Raw genomic sequence first — 18381 nt, 5'->3', positions numbered from 1 at the left:
ACGAAAGGAATTTCGATAACGGAATCCCTCGAGCGTATTAACATTCGCATCGCTCGCATCGGTGTATACCGAATTCATCGCGATCGTTGGGGCGTGCCGAGTCATTTTTCGCGATCTTATCGGAGCGACGCGACCCATAAACTTTTGACGTTTCCATTACGCGATACAATAACAACCCCGAGCTGACGCGAAGATCGATCTCGTCCCGCGAAACGTGTACCGAATTTTCCCGCACGAAAGGGAATACAAAAACGAGGATGTCCATCTGGGAACGAGGTTCCCTCGGGATTCTCCCCCGATCCGCTGCGGTGTGAACGCTTTAAATGAGTTTCTGGAATCACGCGCGACGCGTGCCGGATATATTTACCATGGGAGACGGGTCGCTCGGGTATCCATGGCGGTAATCGACGATAAATATTTGCTTCGAGCGATACGGGGTAAGAATAACCGGTAGCTAGCGTCGGTTAATGGAATTAAATATTTCTCGTGCAACGTTCGATCGAACGCCACGAATTCTCTCCATCGATCGAATCGATAAACAGGAACCTCGAAATACGTTCTTTGCCCAAGTCCATTTACCGATATCGTCGCTATCTTTGAAAATGTGTGCACGCTGTGTATTATTACTCGAGAGGACTCAAATGAAAGCATTCTCGAAATATATTATTTTCCTATAATTAAAGACCATTGTAAAACTGCGTTTCTTCAATCCTCTCGCGTTCCAAAGTTAAAAGGCCCAAGTTCCGCATTTTCTTACTCGGAGTCTACAATCTTATTTACAATTCTCTGATTCTTACCCAACAATTGCTCTTTCGTCCACTTGAAAGCCACGGTGACAACTCTTCCACCGTTCCTCGATTTCGATCGATCTCCGCGACGCTATTCGCTGTCCAGAACTCCCTGGACACCCGTAATCTCCCTCGAAAACGTTTACCAAACCCTTGCGAACGCGCGGTACGACAGAAAGCTACGGCATCCCGTTAAAAGCAATTTCACGATCACAGTTGGGTCGTCCCTGTCCGTAGAATGGTGAAACGCTCGCGAACGAGTCGCGCGTCGAGCCGTGGAGATCGCCTCGGTCCAGGTGTGAGAAAAACCCCCGTGGCACAATAAAATGTCACCCGCCATTGAAGGTAGGTTCGCGTCGCTCACGGAGCGCCACCCCTAAACGCTGCCTAGATGAATGGTCCCTCCTCTATTCGTGGGCCTTTTTCTATTGCCAGCGGACACAAACGAACCGAGCGCGCGGATCAGCGCGTTTCACAGGCGAGCCAGCCTCGCGCCGTGCCGAGCCGAGCCGAGCCGAGGGATGCAACTCTCGGCCCGTTTAACGTCACCGTATATTTCACCCCACAATCGGCCCGCGAGACAAATACCCTTATTTGTACACATCCTGTGCATTGTGACGCGTGTATCGCACGCAAGGGCACCCAGGGAGCACGGACGACTTCCGGTGAATGCGTTCCACCTCCTTTTCTTCTCTCCTCTCTCTCTCGTTTTCTCTCTTGGAACCTCTGCCTCCCTCTTTCTGTTCTTTATCGGTCGAACCCCGTGTTCTCCGCCTCTTCCTTCGCGTTTCGTTTCTGCTGCTTTTATTTCTGCGCCCCGACGACGACGGTGGGTGGAGCGAGATCGTGTACCTGCCGGATGAAAACCATATTGGATCGTGCTACGAGACCTTTGATAATGCGTATCCCTCGAATCGCCTATCATCCGACACCGACTCGGCTGGATCCTATTCCGTCTCGTCCGTGTTTCCCGGATCTTCCGCCCTTCTTTCTCCGCCTAGGTTCACGAGAGGAAACGCAAGAGACAACCGCGTCGCGACGTCTAGGGGGAGGACGTCGTCGGCTAATTGCGGGCAAATTTTTCCTGGACACCGCGACCATTTCGAGAACACGGGGGCGTTCTTTTTCTCGTTGTTACCACGGGTGATTATCCACTTCCTTTCAGCCGGTCCGAAGGTTCTCGTTCGGGGATTACCAATGCCCTCGAGCCTGGTATTCCAACAACGATCTTTATGGAAGTTTCCCCGAGGAACGTGCCCGTATAGAATTTCACGGGTAATAACCAGTCGGAAGTCTATTCGCTCTACGTTCGATGGATTTCTTTCCTTATTAAAAATAGAACAACCTGGAAATATGGAAAAATGATTTTATAGTCGGCGCGTGTGCGAGACACTCGTAAACGTCGCGGACTTCGCGCCCAGACGGTGATATTTATATCGAGACTCGGTGACGGTCTTAATTTAGTGGATGCTATAACGCGATTACTCCGTAACGAGAGAGACCACCGCTAGAGCCGCGATATAAATATCACCGTCTACGCGCGAACCTTACTTTCTTTCGGAATCGTTCAACGATAATTATTCTACCGTTGCAAACCTCGAAGAATCGAAATTTCCTGAATTATTACGACGATTTATATCGAGAACGACGAACGATCGAGGAAAGACCACTCGTCGGAATCTCGATACAAATATCACCGTTTACGCGCCAAATTTCCTTTGTAAATATCAAACGATACACTCGTTGCTGTACTCTCGCGATGGCACGAAGAATCGGAGCTTCCTCATTTTTTAAACGTTGAAAACGACGATCAATCGACCCTCGAACCTACTTCTAATCACAAAGAGAGTATAATTGAAACTTTTTCGGGGTTAGATTGAAAACGAACGATCGACGAAAGACCATCGTTGGAATCTCGATACAAATATCACCGTTTACGCGCCAATTTTCCTTTGTAGATATCAAACGATGCACTCGTTGCTGTATTCTCGGGATGGCACGAAGAATCGGAGCTTCCTGATTTTTTACACGATGAAAACGACGAACAATCGACCCTCGAGCCTACCTCCAGTCACAAAGAGAACGTAATTGAAACTTTTTCGGGGTTAAATTGCATTTTAACGATTTCGTTCGGCGCGTTAGGGAGTTCAAAGGAGACCACCGATGTCGTTCGATTCTTGCATCTTCCTCGGGAATTACGAAACAACGGGAAGGAGTCGCGGGCCATCGGTGCGTCACAAAGCGACGCGATTTCACGATCGAGCGGGGACGAAATTTAATTTGTCCCGCGAACAGTCAATTTCGGAGCAATCTTCCGCCTCTTCTTCTACGTCTTTCCCTCCCGTCGACCTCGGAAAGGTGGTTCCTTCGTGGTAAGATGGCGTTCTGGACCATATGCCGGGGACCATACGGCACGTGGATAATTATAGTGAAACACTACGCGGTTGTAACGCGAGGGTGGTTCTCCGCCGAGATAATATTCGCGACGACAGATTGTACGCAGAGCATACCGGGGAGATTTGGACCTAACGCTAATCGCTAGCTCTAAAATGGAGGGGGAACGTTATTATTTTCGAACGTTCTTACGGAAAGGTTACAATTTTTCTTCCATCTCGTGAAAAAATCAAACGACAACGTAGACGATCGAAAATAAATCGAGGATAACTTTAAGTGCGCGACTGACGATAGTTTAGAAAATCCAACGTCAAACGCTTGGCGACGTAATAAACGATGAAAAAGGAGGAACAAAGAGTCGCAAGAGAAACGTAAATCGTACGATGAGAATATTACCGAAATTATTGAAAAAGAATCTTAAATTTTCTCGTCGGTTTAACTATCAATTATCGAACTAATTTCACTCCGTTCTCTGAATTCAATTCGCTCGTGTACATCGAATCTGATAAATAATATTCTTCCTCGCTCCGTTATTGATCGAACGAGAGAGCGAAACATCGAAGCAATGATTCGCGTTGCTACGATTGTAACAATATTAAAGCTACAATTCTCCGAACGGCAAGAGAAAAACGTAGCAAACTAAGCTAAGAATATTCGTATCTCGAATCGCGTTCATCGAACCGCAGAAGCGCGATTTTCGAAACTATTTCGCAACCGTCTCTATTAGAGATTCCATCGATTTTGCACCTAATGTCGTGAAAAGGGGGAAACGGAGGGAATCGAGCGATGGTTTCGATGAAACGAAAAATCCCCCAACTCTTTCCGCGGTCTGGCCTACTTCTCCGTCGGAGAAATAATTCGGGCAGAAGGACGGTGATGCAGCGTGGTCGACCATATGCCGAGGGACGGTTCCAGCCCACGGATAATTACAAGGGATGCTACGCTGCCTTTAGGGGGTAGGGGCGAGCTGAAATTCAATGGTGGGGCGCGTGGCTACATAAGGAAGGTACCGACCTCCGAAGGGTCGCAGTCGGCTCGAAATTTCGGAGGTACCGGAACCTAACGTCTCTGCTCGTTGCCCTCGACACGCGCGTTTCGATCGTGCAGCGGGATTGTTTACGCGAAACCGACTCGACTACGTACAAACGCTCGAATCCAGTGAACGAGTGTGAGTGACAGGACGAAATAAGTGTGATTTCTGGATCGACATGGAGATTTCATGGTTGCTGTTTTTAACCTGGTGCATCGTATCGATCAACGGTTTCGATCTCGGACCGATCGTCAGGATCGCGCAGTGCAGATCCCAGTGCTTGAGGAAGCACACCGCCGATGGGATTTGCGATTGGTACAAGGGACACCAACAAACCACTTGCAGCACGGTGAGTTTACAAATTTTCCCAAAATTCTCTACCTTCGTTCCAAACTGCGATCAACCCTTCGGCACTGCGAGTCTTCCAAGAAACGGTTCTTTGTTAAATTTCTAACAATTTTCGAGACCGCGAGGATAAAATCGAATTCGTTCTGAGAAACTTTCCGAAAGCGAATTGAAGAAACCGAGCGTGAAAATTGTGTCCGGATCGTCGGGTTTCGCCGAAAGGGTTCGAATTAAAGCGTTTCGATACTTTTAGAATCCGTGATCTACTTAACGGGATAAATTCACCGGTAGACCGTCCCGAGGAAAACGTTTCCGTTCCGTTTCGAAAATAATTCCCTACCGATCCGATCTCGTTTTCTCCGGTGTTGCACACGTCGTTCCGCGAGGCCACATTTCTCTGTCCGCCACTTCCTCCCCTGTACGAGAACGAGAACCGGCTGCGTGTCGTCACGAATTTTCGTAGCACCGCGTGCACTCGACACGACGCTTCTAACTTTAACGTGACCCTCTTTCCCGGTCACCCGAGGTCTACGAGCCCCGTTCGAGGCGTCCTGTGAACGCGACCGATTGCCACGAAAGATCAACAATCTCCCCGTGCCGTCTCCGTTGCCGGCCAGCGAACAACAAACAACTCGACCGTGGTCACGGAAATAGTATCTCTCGCGCAGGAAAAATTTCTCGACGGAATTACGCGCGTATTCGGGAGCGCGTCGCGTGGGCGAGCACGAGGACGACTCGATCGTCTGGAAATCCGATAGGGCCCGTTTCCAGCGACTCCGTCGGCGATAAATCTCCCGTGTCGGTTTTAGGGGGCGCCGTGGAAAATCATGGTGGTCCCCCGACACCCCCCGTGCGCCCCACGGATACGTCGCAGATGGACAGATGGGAATCACGATTAACTCACGCACAATGCGACTCGGGTGCTCGTGTGCGCGAAGGGCGTTGCTCATTTGGTGTACAGGGGGTGTCCATTAATTTCGGGGAAATCGATGCCATCTTGCCGCATGTGTGTGTACACGCGCGGAGAACCCGCGTGTGAATACGCCCGGGCGTGCACGCGCTCCTCGGATGATTATCGGGACCGAATCGAGGAGGTTCAACGATGCTAGGGGACCCGCGATGATCCATTGAAATTTATGCTCGGGAAAGGAGAGTCCTCGCGTGCTCCTTTCCCCGGGACACATTAGAATAACGATTCTCCTTGGAGGCGGACTACGCGGAGGCGGCTTAACGAAGCTCGTGCGAGAAGAACCCCCTCGGTGAGAAGGTCGGAGTTACGCCCGGATAATGACGATTATTCCTCGACGGAGAATCTCTTCGCGCTCGATTTGAACCGCCCCTTCTCGTGGACGTAATTGTTTCATTATACTTTGGAACAATCGGGCCACGAATAGGAGTGGAACGCGGGACGATCGACTAGTTAGGGGCGGGGGAGATATAAATTGAAGTGCCTCGGCGCAATCGTTGTATCTATGCTTTTTCCAACGTTAGAGAATACATTTTGTGTCGTTGAGCGAGCGAGGTAGACGCTAGAAAAATTACCTGAATATTAAACATCTATCTATTTTCTTCTATCGATTGTTGCCAGAACCTTGGAGAACTTACGAAAAATTAGTAATTTCTTTTTTCGAGAACGACTTAAAGAATCCACTAATTCTAGACAAGGTTGTCCGAGTATATTTTTCAATGACTAATCTCGCTTTGTAACTAACGCTCTATCGAGTATTACAAATATTTGTATCTCGATCTACATTCTCTCGAATGAACACTTTTGAAAGTACCTGTAAGTTTCCAAGTACGCGCGACGATGGATCATCGCGCATCGTCAAACTACGTCGATCGTTTTCCTAGAAAAGTTCGTTAACGATCGTCGAAGGCAGTATCGCGGCAACAGGGAAAACAGGGCGATCGTTGGTCGCGTATTTGATCGCGATCGGCGGCTCGTTGGTTTTCGATCGGCAGGCATCGGATGGCGCGAACGTCGAGCGGCGTCGATCGCTCCATCAAATTTCATCGAGTGCGACGATGATCGCGGCGTTATCGAGTTACGATCGGCGGAGGGGTCGTAAAGACGGCGTTCCCCCTCGTTCGGGAAATCAATGACCGAGCTGTCGTAAAGTGAAATAAACGGGATAAAGGGGACACGCGGTGAGGCCGCACTCGTTCGTCCGGGATGCTCGCGGGCCCGATCGACATCATCCTGCGGCTGTCAATTATCGGTACACGGAACACGAGAGAAACCGTTGGCCGGGAACTTTGACCGATTCGTTATCCAACGGCTCGAGAACAGTTTTCGAACCCTGTAAATCCAGACGCAAATAAAAATAGTATTTTTCTTTTATTCGAGACAATAAATTTCTTCGCTAGAATCTTGTACTTTGTTCGGGACCCTAGGTTGTAAATTGTTCGGGAGGGAATACCTATCCGGAGAGTAATTTGAATCCGTTGAAATATTGGGTTGTTCGGAAAATAATTTCATTTTTTTTTTTTTTTTGCGAAAATGAAAGAGGATGTTTTTAGAGCGTACAAACATTTCATCGAATTATTCTCCATTCTGGAAAACGAAATTACTTTCCGAACAACCCGATAAATTATTTTTACAGATCGTTTTTTATTTTTTTGACACAATTATCTGTGACAGATAGAGTTTTCCATATTCCGGCAGAAGTCGCGATACGAAAGTTTCAGCGACAGGACCAAAACATTCGAATCCAAGTAAACGACCGTTCCCACCCGCGTCATGTTCGCTCCGTGCGCTCCGGCGATAAATAACTCGAGCTTCACGGGGGGGTAAAAAAAAAAAAAAAAAAAAAAGAGAAAGAATCGAAGAATCCTAGGAGAGAGAGAAACATTTACCGCGTTTCTCGCGCGACACGTGACTCCACCCTTTCTCTAGCCATTTGCAGCCAACGGGCGTGTAAAAACCGTCGGAAAAAGGGAACCCGGACCCGGGGAATTATCGCGAAGCTGTTAGACGCTGATGTTGCTTTTTTGGGGGCGTCATTAGCGCGGACAGAGGGGGGACCCACGGCGTTTCTACGAAGCAGCCGGACTTAGAAGGAACACACCGCGATGAAGGATAATCGGGAAGGGAGGGAAAGAAGGAATCTATCTCTCTCTCTCTCTTTCTCTCTCTCTCTTTTCACGAGAAGAGAAGAAAAAAGAATCTAGAAACAGGGCTCCACGAGGGACGGTACCCCAATAAATATGAAGACAACAACGACGGTGCCTGTTATGCCTGAAACAGGTTGGAGCTAATTCGGCCCCTCCGTCCCTCCGTCTCGATCTCTCTCTTTCTCTCTCTCTCTTCTCCTGTCTCGCTCTTTCACCGTTGTCGTTCCCTCCTTTTTTTTCTCTCCTCTTTCTGCCCTTGGCCCTCTTCATCCCTCGGTCCTCTCCTACTCCCCGGAGCCGCTTAAATCGCTCGATTCAACGGTCCGGGCCCGATGGTTCTTATTCTCCCTTTCCTTCTTCGCGTTCCTCGGTCCGCGCGCGTCCCCTCCTCGTGGCCCCCCTCTCGTCCCCCTCGCTCCTCTGTGTACCATCGTCCTTTTTACTCGCGCGTCCCGTGCGTGCAAGAGCTTTTTGTTCAACGTTGAAATCCCCCTATTCCACCACCCCCCACTGCACCCCCCTCTCCTCTCTCTCTCTCTCTCTGCCACGCTCTCTTCGGTTCTTTCATGTGTTTTTTTCTCCTTCTGTGTTACAGTGCTGGCAGTACTGCGAGGCCCTCGAGAACCGGTGGGAGAAGACGAGAACCATTTGCGAGGGCGACCAGTATCTACATGTAAGTAAATTTACGGGTGAAGCAGGCTTTTGGATTAGGGGAGGTCGTAGGTAGACGAAAGGGGGATCTTCCTCCTGGCCTTCGGGGCTTGTCGCGGCAAGGGGAACACGGGAAACGGGATTTCGCGTTGTAAGAAAATTGTCCATCGTTCACGAACAACGTTTACCTACAAGGGAGCGAAGCCGCGCGAACTGAGCATCGAGTTCGAGCAAAGTTCCGGAGGTAAAACGTTCCACCGGTCCTCGATCGAAAAAGTTTCCTCGGAACGTCGTAACGATGATTCTCGAACTTCTCGGAGACGTTAGTTTCTAGCCCCCGAGACGAGTCCAGAGACAATCATCGAACCGATGTACTATATCGATGGGAAGATTGTATTCGCGTTTTCGTATGTGGAAAAAAAAAAAGAAATTTCTTTCGCGCCCTCCTTGAATCGCGAGGCACCGACTCGGGTTATTGGCAATGTTTCCAAGAACGTGCACCTGCAATCGTGTATCGGGGACTCGAGCGCAACCGAATCCTCTCAGATTTCCGACCCTTTTCGTGCAGGTAAACCGAGTTAACCTTCCTCGGTGTTGGATTCACCGGCGTATCGAAACGGCAGAAAACTCGAATCGATGAAGCGCGAGAAAAATCCCTTAACTTCGGACGTGTTTCAAAGCGAAGGGATGAAAACGAGAGGGGGTAATCGTGGAACGTCGGCCCGGGGCAACCAAGGCCCCGGAGAAGGGTCTCGCGATAAAGGGAGTCCCTGTGCCCGAGGATTGAGAAAAATCCTTAGAAACGGCTACCTGTCGGTTTTCACGGAAGGTCGAGCCGCTTCGCCAGCGAAACGTTCGAGTTTAAACTCTCGATGTATCGACCCTCGCCGATTGGGATCTTTTTCAAATATTTGGGGAGCCACTGGCTACCAGATTACGAAACTCGAAGGAGGGTTCTTCCCAGGCCTCCTATCCGGCGACGACTTTTCTTAGATAACGGAATGTCTCTTTTAGAACGATCGATAATTATTGTGCGCCACTAATGGTGCTTCTCCGGTGGACAGATAACTCGCGACGGGACGAAAGGAACATTGCATTCGATCGATCGTGGAACGATCGCCGTAGATTAAACCTAATCGTTTTCTCGATAAGTTAACAGTCTCTTTCACGGTGTTGTACACGTACTACCGTTCAAAATTCTCTACTTGAACGCCGGCACACCGAATCGTTGAGTTCCCGGTGAAAATTTCATTGTTCGATTTCTTCGAGACGTAGGGAAACGAACGATCTACTCCCTTCGCTTGGAAAAATTATTAGATCGAACTGGAGGCTTTGACAAGTGTCTTAGATGTTTTTCCCATTTTTTAAACATCCGGAACGATGAAAATTAGTAGAAAATAAAACGAGTTTTAGTATTTGGTATTTTCAATTTCAAACTTCAAACTCCCCGTACTCCGAAACAGTTCGAAAGGAAACGAGCCTTCGACGATCTCGTTCCGTGTTTCGAAAACTATGATAATCGTCTTGATTTCAGTGTCCAGCGTGTCAGACGGCGTGCACCTTTCGCAAAACGAGGATGGAGGAAACGTATCTACCGTCGATGTTGCCAGCGCCGAAGAAAGCTCCCGTAAACCTGGACAAATTCGACGTGGCGGTTGTGATGCGCAAACAATACAAGCAATGGAGAGTGGACGGATACTACCCCGGTGAACGCACGCCTAGCTTGAGACCGGACACCTGGATAGTCGTTGCCGCGGAGGACGGTGTGAAGCACTATAGCTGGCAGGAATGGGTACCGAAGTTGGAGTCGTTGAAGGAGGGTCCCCTGTACGAGGCGATCATCTCCTGGAAGGACGTGCAGAGCCAGCTGCAGAAACAGAGAGCCTCGCAGCAGGTTCGGTTCAACAACCGTGTGAGACAGTTCTTCCTGGAGAAGTACGGGGAGAAAGTCTTGGCGGAATGGAGAAGCCAGGAGGATTCTCAGATCTCCGACGAGATATTCCGAAGATTCTTCTTCAGGAGGAAGGACGACCGCGGCGACGAGTCCCTGGAGGCTGACAACACTCCCTCTACCAGCAGTGCCTACAACGACAGAGCGGACAAGGACCAATCGGGGAACAAGGAGTCCTACGTGGTGTCCTGGGAGCCCGAGACAGGCGGCGTGATGGGGAACCAAGTGGCGGACTCGAGTTCGGCGCAGATCTCCTTGACCCCTGGCACCAAATACCTCGTCAGGATCGCTTCCAACGACGGCCCGGGTAGCTTCCCCATAGAAGTGGACACCAGGCCCAGTTCCGTTCAGGCCAAGAGGATAGAGTCCACGTTCCCGGATCTCTATCCCTGGGACATATTCGCGGCCTCCGTTTCCGCGGCGATTTTGGTATTCGTGGTCGGCATGATGAAGGTCTGCAAGAAGAGCAAGAGTTACGAGGTGGAGGAGGTTTGAGGCTCGAAACGTCGACGGAACGTCGTCGAAGGCAAACTCAGGGATACGTTTTAGCACGAAGTGGACCCGATGGACCGTTACGAGATCGTCGTTCCCGAATGGCCAACATCGGTGTACAAATAATTGAATCCGTCGTTTCGATGTCACGTTACTACCGTTTCTCCCTGTACAATTTCTTCGAAAGTCTCGATAGGTTAGTCGCGGTGTTCTCCGAGTGATTCGATACGATTCAAGAGTGTACACTTTATCGTCCGAACGGACGTAAGGTGAAACGATTTTACCGGACGTTAACGATCGAGCTAGCCGCGAGAGCGGACCAACTCGACGCGGAATAGTTTTTAAAGGATGCGCGAACATCTCCCAGGCAACGGTTCACCGCGATCGAGTGACGGTAACGGAAAAATCGTGACAACTTTGCGAAGGAAGCGGAGATGGGAGCAACGTCCAATCGAAGAAACGTACAAAAAAAGCCACGCGAGAGATTATAAATAATAGGCTCGTCGCTCCAGGGAGCGGAAAATGTACAGATTCTTCGACGATGATATTTTTCTACGTAGTAAGAGTACCAATTAACTTCTTGCTCAACGCGCAACGAACAGACTGTAAAAGAGTTCCTATCGCCGAAACAGAAACGCGACGCCGATCGCGGCGCCGAATCTCTGTAATTTATTTGTAAATAATAGCCCCCGATGCCTGTACATAGTCTTGAGAATATAAATAAATTACTTCTACCGATCCCCGTTTATCGTCAGAAATACAATCCGATCACGATCGAGTCTCAATGGGAGTTGTATTCTTTTCCGAAACCCGTTGCACCAGTGCTCGTACAAATTCGCGTGTTTTCACATTTTTCCTCGTTGCGACCGATTCCCCGCCGCGTTTTGTTCCGCTCGCGTTCATAAATTGTGCAGTTTAAGCGCCTTACGATTTAATCCAGCGAGTCGCCCGGAATTTCAAATCCCCTCTTTGTCGATGATCCACGTCCTTGTCTACGAATAAAATTGAACGACGAGGGTTACGGGAGATTTTTCGTCGAATTTCGAAAGGGTCTATCCCCCGACTGTCCTCTTACATCGAACGGATTTATACCAGATTAGAGGAGGATTGAACGTTTCGGTCGAATCCTTTGGACAGAGGAAGAAGGATCTCATCCAAGACGTACGAAAAAGATCCCGTTATACAGGAACCGTAGGAACGCTCGATATCGACCATTGAGATCGACTCGCGTACGACTGGAAACTTCTCGAAAATAATTGGCCTCGGTTTTAAAACTCAAACTAGATTCGCGAGAAAAAGTCTCTCATTTTTGATAAATTTGTCTACCGTAAAATATTCAACTACTTCGAGCAAAGTGTTCGAAGTGGATCGTTTGTATAAAAAATATTAAAGTTTCGCGACTATCCTCGATAAATTACAATTTTTAGCTTCGATAACGTGAACATCAAAGGCGGTACACCGTTCGTGGTGTAACCGGTACGTTGTACTTACTTTGTCCAATAATTTTGATTCCATACATCTTAGAATTTGCACCGAACTCGGGAACAGATCGAAGTTCGAACCGCCATTGTCCCCTTCCTTGGTCGAAAAAAAGAAAGTAAAGTACAACGAAAGAACTGTTATTCGTCGTTGGAACGGTAGAGTCGGGGCAAATCCGCTCCGGGTACTTTGCCGAAATTCCATCGACGTACGAGGATGCCCGTGATCCGCTCCCGAGAAAGTTCCAGGAACGTTCGTTTCCTTTCCATGGTCGCGGGGGAACGCAACGCCCGCGGAGGGGAATGCCACCGCTCGCGTAGTCCAAGAGGTGCATTGAACTTTCCCGAGCGAATAATAAACTCGTCGTGAGTCGACAAAAAGAAGCCAACGGGTAGCTCCGCCGGCTGTACCGGGCAACATGCACACCGGTGTTTCACACACGCGGCCACCAACACGTCCGCGATGAAAAAGTGTGCCGTGACCTCGAACAAGGTCCCGTTATCCAAGGCTTCGCCTTGGACGCGGTCTTCCTCAGTCTTGACTCGGTAGTCAAGCAAAGATGATACTGCTGGTCGCTTGTCTCAGCCTCCTAATTGGTCCCGGTGAACTGGGTACTCTGAACAATGGCCTATCCGTCGGTGTGACGACTGTCCTCGGCCTTGGTGCGTTGCCGTTTGGATTTGCTACAGGACCCAGGTATCACGAATTACATTTCCATTTCACAGTTCGCGCGAGTCGATCGTACGCGATCCGTGTTCCTCGTATCTCCTTCGACCTATCGCGTTCTTGGTGATAATTAAACGTCTCCGACCGATATTCTTTCATCGATTTGGACCTTGTGTTTCCGCAACGTTCTCGGTGTATCGTAAAAAAATAATTTCTGCTCGTTCGGGATGCGTTTCGTTCGAAGAGAACGCGTCAAAGTCAGTCACACGTTACTACCGTTGTATGGAGTGTCGATCGTTTCGCGTCTCTCCGAGTCTCTTTATTCCCTTAAACAAGATCTTGCTAAATTCGTGATCCGATACCCAACCCAACAAGGAATCGTTGCCCGTAGCGAACGCGCCTTGGAACGAATCGAATCCTCTAATTATAGAAAATTGCACGTAATATATGTGATCGTGGTGAATCGGATCGCGTTCCCGACATCTCTCACCGGGTGACTAATAGACCGTTGCCTTGGACCGTCGTGTTCCTTCGACGAACGGTGTTTCCCTTGTCCAATTACGCGTCGTTCCACTATTCCAGATGTTTCGAGTTCCCTCGGTATCGATCGAAACTAGGTCCGATCGCCTCGATTGAATCGCGCGCGCGGCATACCACGCTCGGTGTCGCGATACGTTAGCGTCTTGTCGCGATATTGGCGATTGACTTCAACTCTCCTCAGGTACGTACCTAAATGGAAAAAACAAGCGTGCGAGATACCAGCCTCGCAGCACCCGAACTCGCACTACGTCTGCGACGAAGCTGGAGAAGTGAAGTGTCTGCCAGGTAAGAAGTCAAAGAAAAAGAAACACCCGGTAGAATTAATCGCGTCGAGTCGACGTAGAAAAGCGCAACGAGAAAACAACGATACCGACGACATACCTCTTCCAACGTGTACGCGTTTCACGCGTTGTTTCTTTCTTTTTCTTTTTTTTTTTGCTTTCTTTCTTTTTCTTCTTGTTCTTTCTTTCGTTTAGGATGGACCGGCGATTTGTGCGACGTGCCAATCTGTCGGAAGGGGTGCGACCCTCTTCAGGGTTACTGCCGTCGACCCGGTGAATGTCGCTGCAAATTGGGCTTCTACGGCGAGCTCTGCGACAAGTGTGTCGCTTTGCCTGGATGTCAGCACGGCAGGTAAGTCGTCATTTCTTTTTCCATACGCGGAGCGAGAGGAGAACGAACGAACGAAAGAAAAGAAAAGAAAACGCGCGAAAGAATATCGCGCAACGAAATCTCGCTGATTGATCGACGAGGCAATCAACCGTATTGGTCGTTCGCCGACCCAACGGAACCCTTCAAACGAATCAACGACGAATCGAAACCGCGATCCACTTCCGATCTGGTTTCAATTTCACCCGGAGAATATAATATTCCAGAGGCGACGAAGCTTTCAACAGTACGTGTCACGGTTGCCAATAAGCGACCGCTGGACATTTCCGCGCTAACGAGCCTCGAGGGGGACATTCTGCTTTCTCGCCTAGCGAAAGATTGTTTTGTTCCTCGATCTAGAAATTCGCGCGAAATAATGGGAGAATAGACGCTTACGAAAGATTACAAACAAGAATGCCCTCTTTGGAAACTTTTCTCCTGTCCCGAAACTTGGACAATGTTTCAAATTTTTTAAACAGAACACGACGCGTTTAACGAAACTTTTCACGGTAATTAATATACTTTTATAAGTATATTAATTAGCGTAAAGCGTTTAGCGTAAGAAACTCCTTGTGGAAGTTCCGTGAATATTTTCATACAATACACTCTGGTCGCAAACGAGTTATCAATATTCCGATACCGTACCGAAAATGGTAATCGTGGTAACTTTCTTTCGAGCTGGGAGAAATCGAAAGGTTCGAAAATTGACAAGATACCCATTGTATACACGGGCAAAGGTTTCGTACGCGTTGCAATTGCGAAACACAAGGAAACACCGTTAACCCGGTCCAATGTGTAAAAAGCGGTGAATCGGACACCGATTTCACCTTGGTCGTACGCGCGAGCTTAATTTCCGCGTAACGCGAAACGTTCGTTTCCCTCTGGCTCGCGTACACGCCGAACAGAGCGAGTAATTCCATCCCGCGGCGCGCGCGCGCCGAGCGGATTTTCACTTTCAGTTGTAACGTGAGCTTCGAGTGTTCCTGCGATCCTGGGTGGAAAGGCATGTTCTGCTCGGAGCCGATCTGCGCACCCGATTGTCTCTCCAGCCAGGGATACTGCGAGAAGCCCGCCGAGTGCAGGTAAAGAGCAACGCGTAATGGCGGTGTAATGAGCGGTTATCAGTCCCGGTAGCGGCGAATCGAGCCAATGAAACCGCCCGTTTTGCTCGACCCTCGTTCCATTAACGTTCGCAGCCGGTAATTTCGAGCAGGCGTCGAAGCCACCGAGGCTTCAACGCACGGCTTTTCCGCCGATTGCGCGAGCTGTTACGCGCACTGTTTCGATCAACGATCCAGATTCGAGGAAAGACGAACAACCGAGTACCCCCAGAATTACCGATAAAATTTTCCAAGTTTCTGAGTAAACAAAAATCAGGAACGCGTATCTTCTTTTTTTAACGATTACTCAAACATCGAGGGAGAGATCAGTCTGACAAATTTTGTCCACCGTCTTGAAAAGTATTAGGTACGTGAGCAGAGAACACAAGTAACAGTAGACTTACAAAGTTTCCAAATAACGATGGTGGGAGATACTTCCTCGTGAAAAGTGTTACTTCTACGTTTAACGGTCGCGTAGACACTCGATAATTGAAGACGCGCGTTCGAGGGTTTTATAATAGGACTCTCGAGCAATATTCAACGCTCGACATCTGCTCTCGCCTTTATGTAAATTGACGTATGCATCTGGGAAAGGTGCTCGCGTAGGATCGTTCAGGAGTGTGCAACTTTTGTGACGGTTCAGGTTTTACGAAAAAAAATTGAGCAAAGGTTCACGAATCCGTAGTCTGATCGTTTAATTGGTTTTCTCCAGGTGTCGATTAGGTTGGCAAGGCCCGAAGTGCAAGCAGTGCGCCGTTCTACCAGGATGCATGCACGGAACGTGTCAAGGACCTCTCGAATGTCGTTGCGAACCTGGGTGGACCGGACTACTTTGCCAGACACGTAAGTCACTCTCCTATACTTCCGAAAACAGCTATAATAGTCCGTATTATCTAGGCCGTAAGCGTTTAAAATATTATTACCTCCGCTGATAACTAGTCAGTACCTGCCTAATCGGGCAATCGGGTACATAGGTCGTTCTCAAACCGTGAATAGAAATTTGAAAGTGGCCTACGTACCCTGAATAGCTAAAGTAGTCTTTCAGGATGCAGCAGTTCGATCTTCCCCTTCTTTGCTTCGTCCTTAACTGAATTTATTTCCTCTTCCAGCGATTTGTTGCCATCTAGAACATGATTACGTTCAATATCGATGATTAACCAAAGTGCACAGATAATTTGCAAACTCCTACTTAGAATTTACGTATGATCTACGTACCTTGATTAGTTAGAGTAGTCCCTCAGAATGCAGCAGTTTGATTCCTAGCTCCTTCGTTTCGTCCAAATGAATTTGTTTCCTCTTCCAGCGATTAGTTGCCATCTGGAATATTATCACATTCAATATCAGTGACTAATCAAGGTACCCAGATCATTCGCAGACTCCTACTTACAATTTGCGAGTAACCTGCGTACCCTGACTAATTGAGTAGTCCGTTAGGTTCAATTTTCACCATTTTCGTTTCGTCTGGCACGCAGCGATATGCTCGCAAGGCTGTAGCAGAGAACACGGCAGCTGTCGTCGTCCAGGAACGTGCAGGTGTCGCGTAGGATGGACAGGTCCAAACTGCACCGAATGCGTTCCTTATCCTGGCTGCGTTCACGGGTCCTGTAAACGACCATGGGACTGTCGTTGCGAGTCCGGATGGGCTGGTGATCTGTGCAACGAGAAACTTACGTACTGCGACGAGCATTCGGGAACCTGTCGCAACAACGGGACTTGCATCAGTATGACGAAGGAAGACGGGAATTACAGGTAACGCGTTCGACGATTGGCTTCGACGTTACTTTCGAATTCGATGATTCGGTTAATCCGTGACGAGAATTAAAATGAAACTTTACACCAGGTGCATATGTCCCCTCGGCTACATGGGCCGTCAATGCCAAATTAAAACAATGGTCCCGTCGACGGAGTTAATACCACCGATGCCCGATTCGAGCGATTCGGAGACCAAACCGCAAACGATTTCAACGAAACCAGAAGTAACCGAGGGCTCTCAAACTCTCGACGACAAAGAGAAAGACACCGTGAAAGGGGAAGAGCAAACCGTCGAACCGCTCGGACCGATCGTTATCACGGATCCACCGTCCACTATCGATCCAGCCGCAACCGTAGGAAAATGGCCAACCGAACCACCTACCGAATCACCCGTCGTGGAAATGGACGACGAGAACGAAACGTGAAACGTGGAAATCAACGGGGCCTGATCTTTGACTGTTATTTATTTAACTTATTTATTTATTTATTCTAATTACGATCAATACTTGTAATGCTTAGCGATCGCTCGCAACTCGCGGACGAGAATCGAATTTTATAATTCATAAGCGACACCTAGGGTAAGTGATGGTGTAGGAACGATCTTGTAAGACTCCTACAATGTCGTTTGATATCATAAATAAATACAGTCATGGACGTGTAATTCGTGTTTGAGATACAACTCGGATATTCGGGTGGTAAAGGTGATTACGAGTCGCGGACTCTGGCCAGATTCGTTGATCAACGCAGAGGAGTACGGTTCGTCGAAATCGTTGGCTTTGAATTGGAAAATTTTGAACGATAGACGTAATTCGATACTTTACCGTGTCTCGAAGCTTCGATTTATATTCCTGTTGTCGATCATTACGATTTCGAACGAACCTCTCGATCGAACGATCGAATCATCAATCGTGTTTCGAGCGGTGCATTCACGATTTTCGTGAAAGTGGCTGTCTTAGCTATCTCGTAGCCAATTATTGCTTTCAATGGCTAGGTACGACGTAAATGGTACGTACGTACTTAAAGTACCTTCGAAACCCATACTCCCTGGGATATAAAAGCGTCTAAACATTCTCGTGGCACGTTACGCTCGAACGAGCGCCTATTCGATGTTACACGACGCATATTGCACACTGGTCTGTGTCGCTTTTCCATCGACACACACACACACACACGCGCGCACACACACGTTGTTGGATCAACTGCCCACGTAATCGACCGTCCGAGTCTCATGTTTCTTACGTAATGCTCCGCATTTTTACCCCCCGACGTGTGCGTCACTCCGACGTTGGACCATTAGCAAACTTCAAAGGACTAACTTTTTCAAAATAATTCTCTCGAGCCTGTCGGTCTCGTTACGACCCTTTCAGGAATACCTCCGGACTTCTATGAATTTTCCACTTCTTCGCGAATTCACGAAAGAGTGAACAATCT

General features: G+C 48.6%; 2 protein-coding genes across 2 annotated transcripts; both read left to right on the top strand.

The window, feature by feature from the left end:
* The first annotated feature begins 4390 nt into the window (after positions 1-4390).
* On the top strand, positions 4391-11472 carry LOC143149253 (uncharacterized). The gene is made up of 3 exons (XM_076316455.1): positions 4391-4561; positions 8267-8344; positions 9857-11472. Exons 1-3 carry the CDS (start codon positions 4391-4393, stop codon positions 10766-10768), a joined length of 1161 nt encoding a protein of 386 aa, XP_076172570.1. The 3' UTR covers positions 10769-11472.
* Positions 11473-12803: 1331 nt separating this feature from the next.
* LOC143149252 (uncharacterized) lies at positions 12804-17605 on the top strand. The gene is made up of 7 exons (XM_076316454.1): positions 12804-12940; positions 13632-13735; positions 13927-14083; positions 15058-15180; positions 15911-16041; positions 16671-16947; positions 17039-17605. Exons 1-7 carry the CDS (start codon positions 12804-12806, stop codon positions 17373-17375), a joined length of 1266 nt encoding a protein of 421 aa, XP_076172569.1. The 3' UTR covers positions 17376-17605.
* The last annotated feature ends 776 nt before the right edge of the window (positions 17606-18381 follow it).

This window comes from Ptiloglossa arizonensis, chromosome 7, assembly GCF_051014685.1.
Source record: "Ptiloglossa arizonensis isolate GNS036 chromosome 7, iyPtiAriz1_principal, whole genome shotgun sequence".
In the NCBI taxonomy this organism is placed as follows: Eukaryota; Metazoa; Arthropoda; class Insecta; order Hymenoptera; family Colletidae; genus Ptiloglossa; species Ptiloglossa arizonensis.
Note: the sequence above shows the minus strand (reverse complement) of the source record. Positions and strands in the feature narration are given on the sequence as shown.

What these genes read in the sequence shown, in the direction of transcription:
- LOC143149253 (XM_076316455.1), top strand. Translation starts at nt 4,391, where the DNA reads ATGGAGATTTCATGGTTGCTGTTTTTAACCTGGTGCATCGTATCGATC. An exon ending in AACAAACCACTTGCAGCACG is followed by an intron (nt 4,562 to 8,266) that starts GTGAGTTTACAA and finishes TCTGTGTTACAG; the next exon opens with TGCTGGCAGTACTGCGAGGC. An exon ending in AGGGCGACCAGTATCTACAT is followed by an intron (nt 8,345 to 9,856) that starts GTAAGTAAATTT and finishes TCTTGATTTCAG; the next exon opens with TGTCCAGCGTGTCAGACGGC.
- LOC143149252 (XM_076316454.1), top strand. Translation starts at nt 12,804, where the DNA reads ATGATACTGCTGGTCGCTTGTCTCAGCCTCCTAATTGGTCCCGGTGAA. An exon ending in GGATTTGCTACAGGACCCAG is followed by an intron (nt 12,941 to 13,631) that starts GTATCACGAATT and finishes AACTCTCCTCAG; the next exon opens with GTACGTACCTAAATGGAAAA. An exon ending in GAGAAGCCCGCCGAGTGCAG is followed by an intron (nt 15,181 to 15,910) that starts GTAAAGAGCAAC and finishes GGTTTTCTCCAG; the next exon opens with GTGTCGATTAGGTTGGCAAG.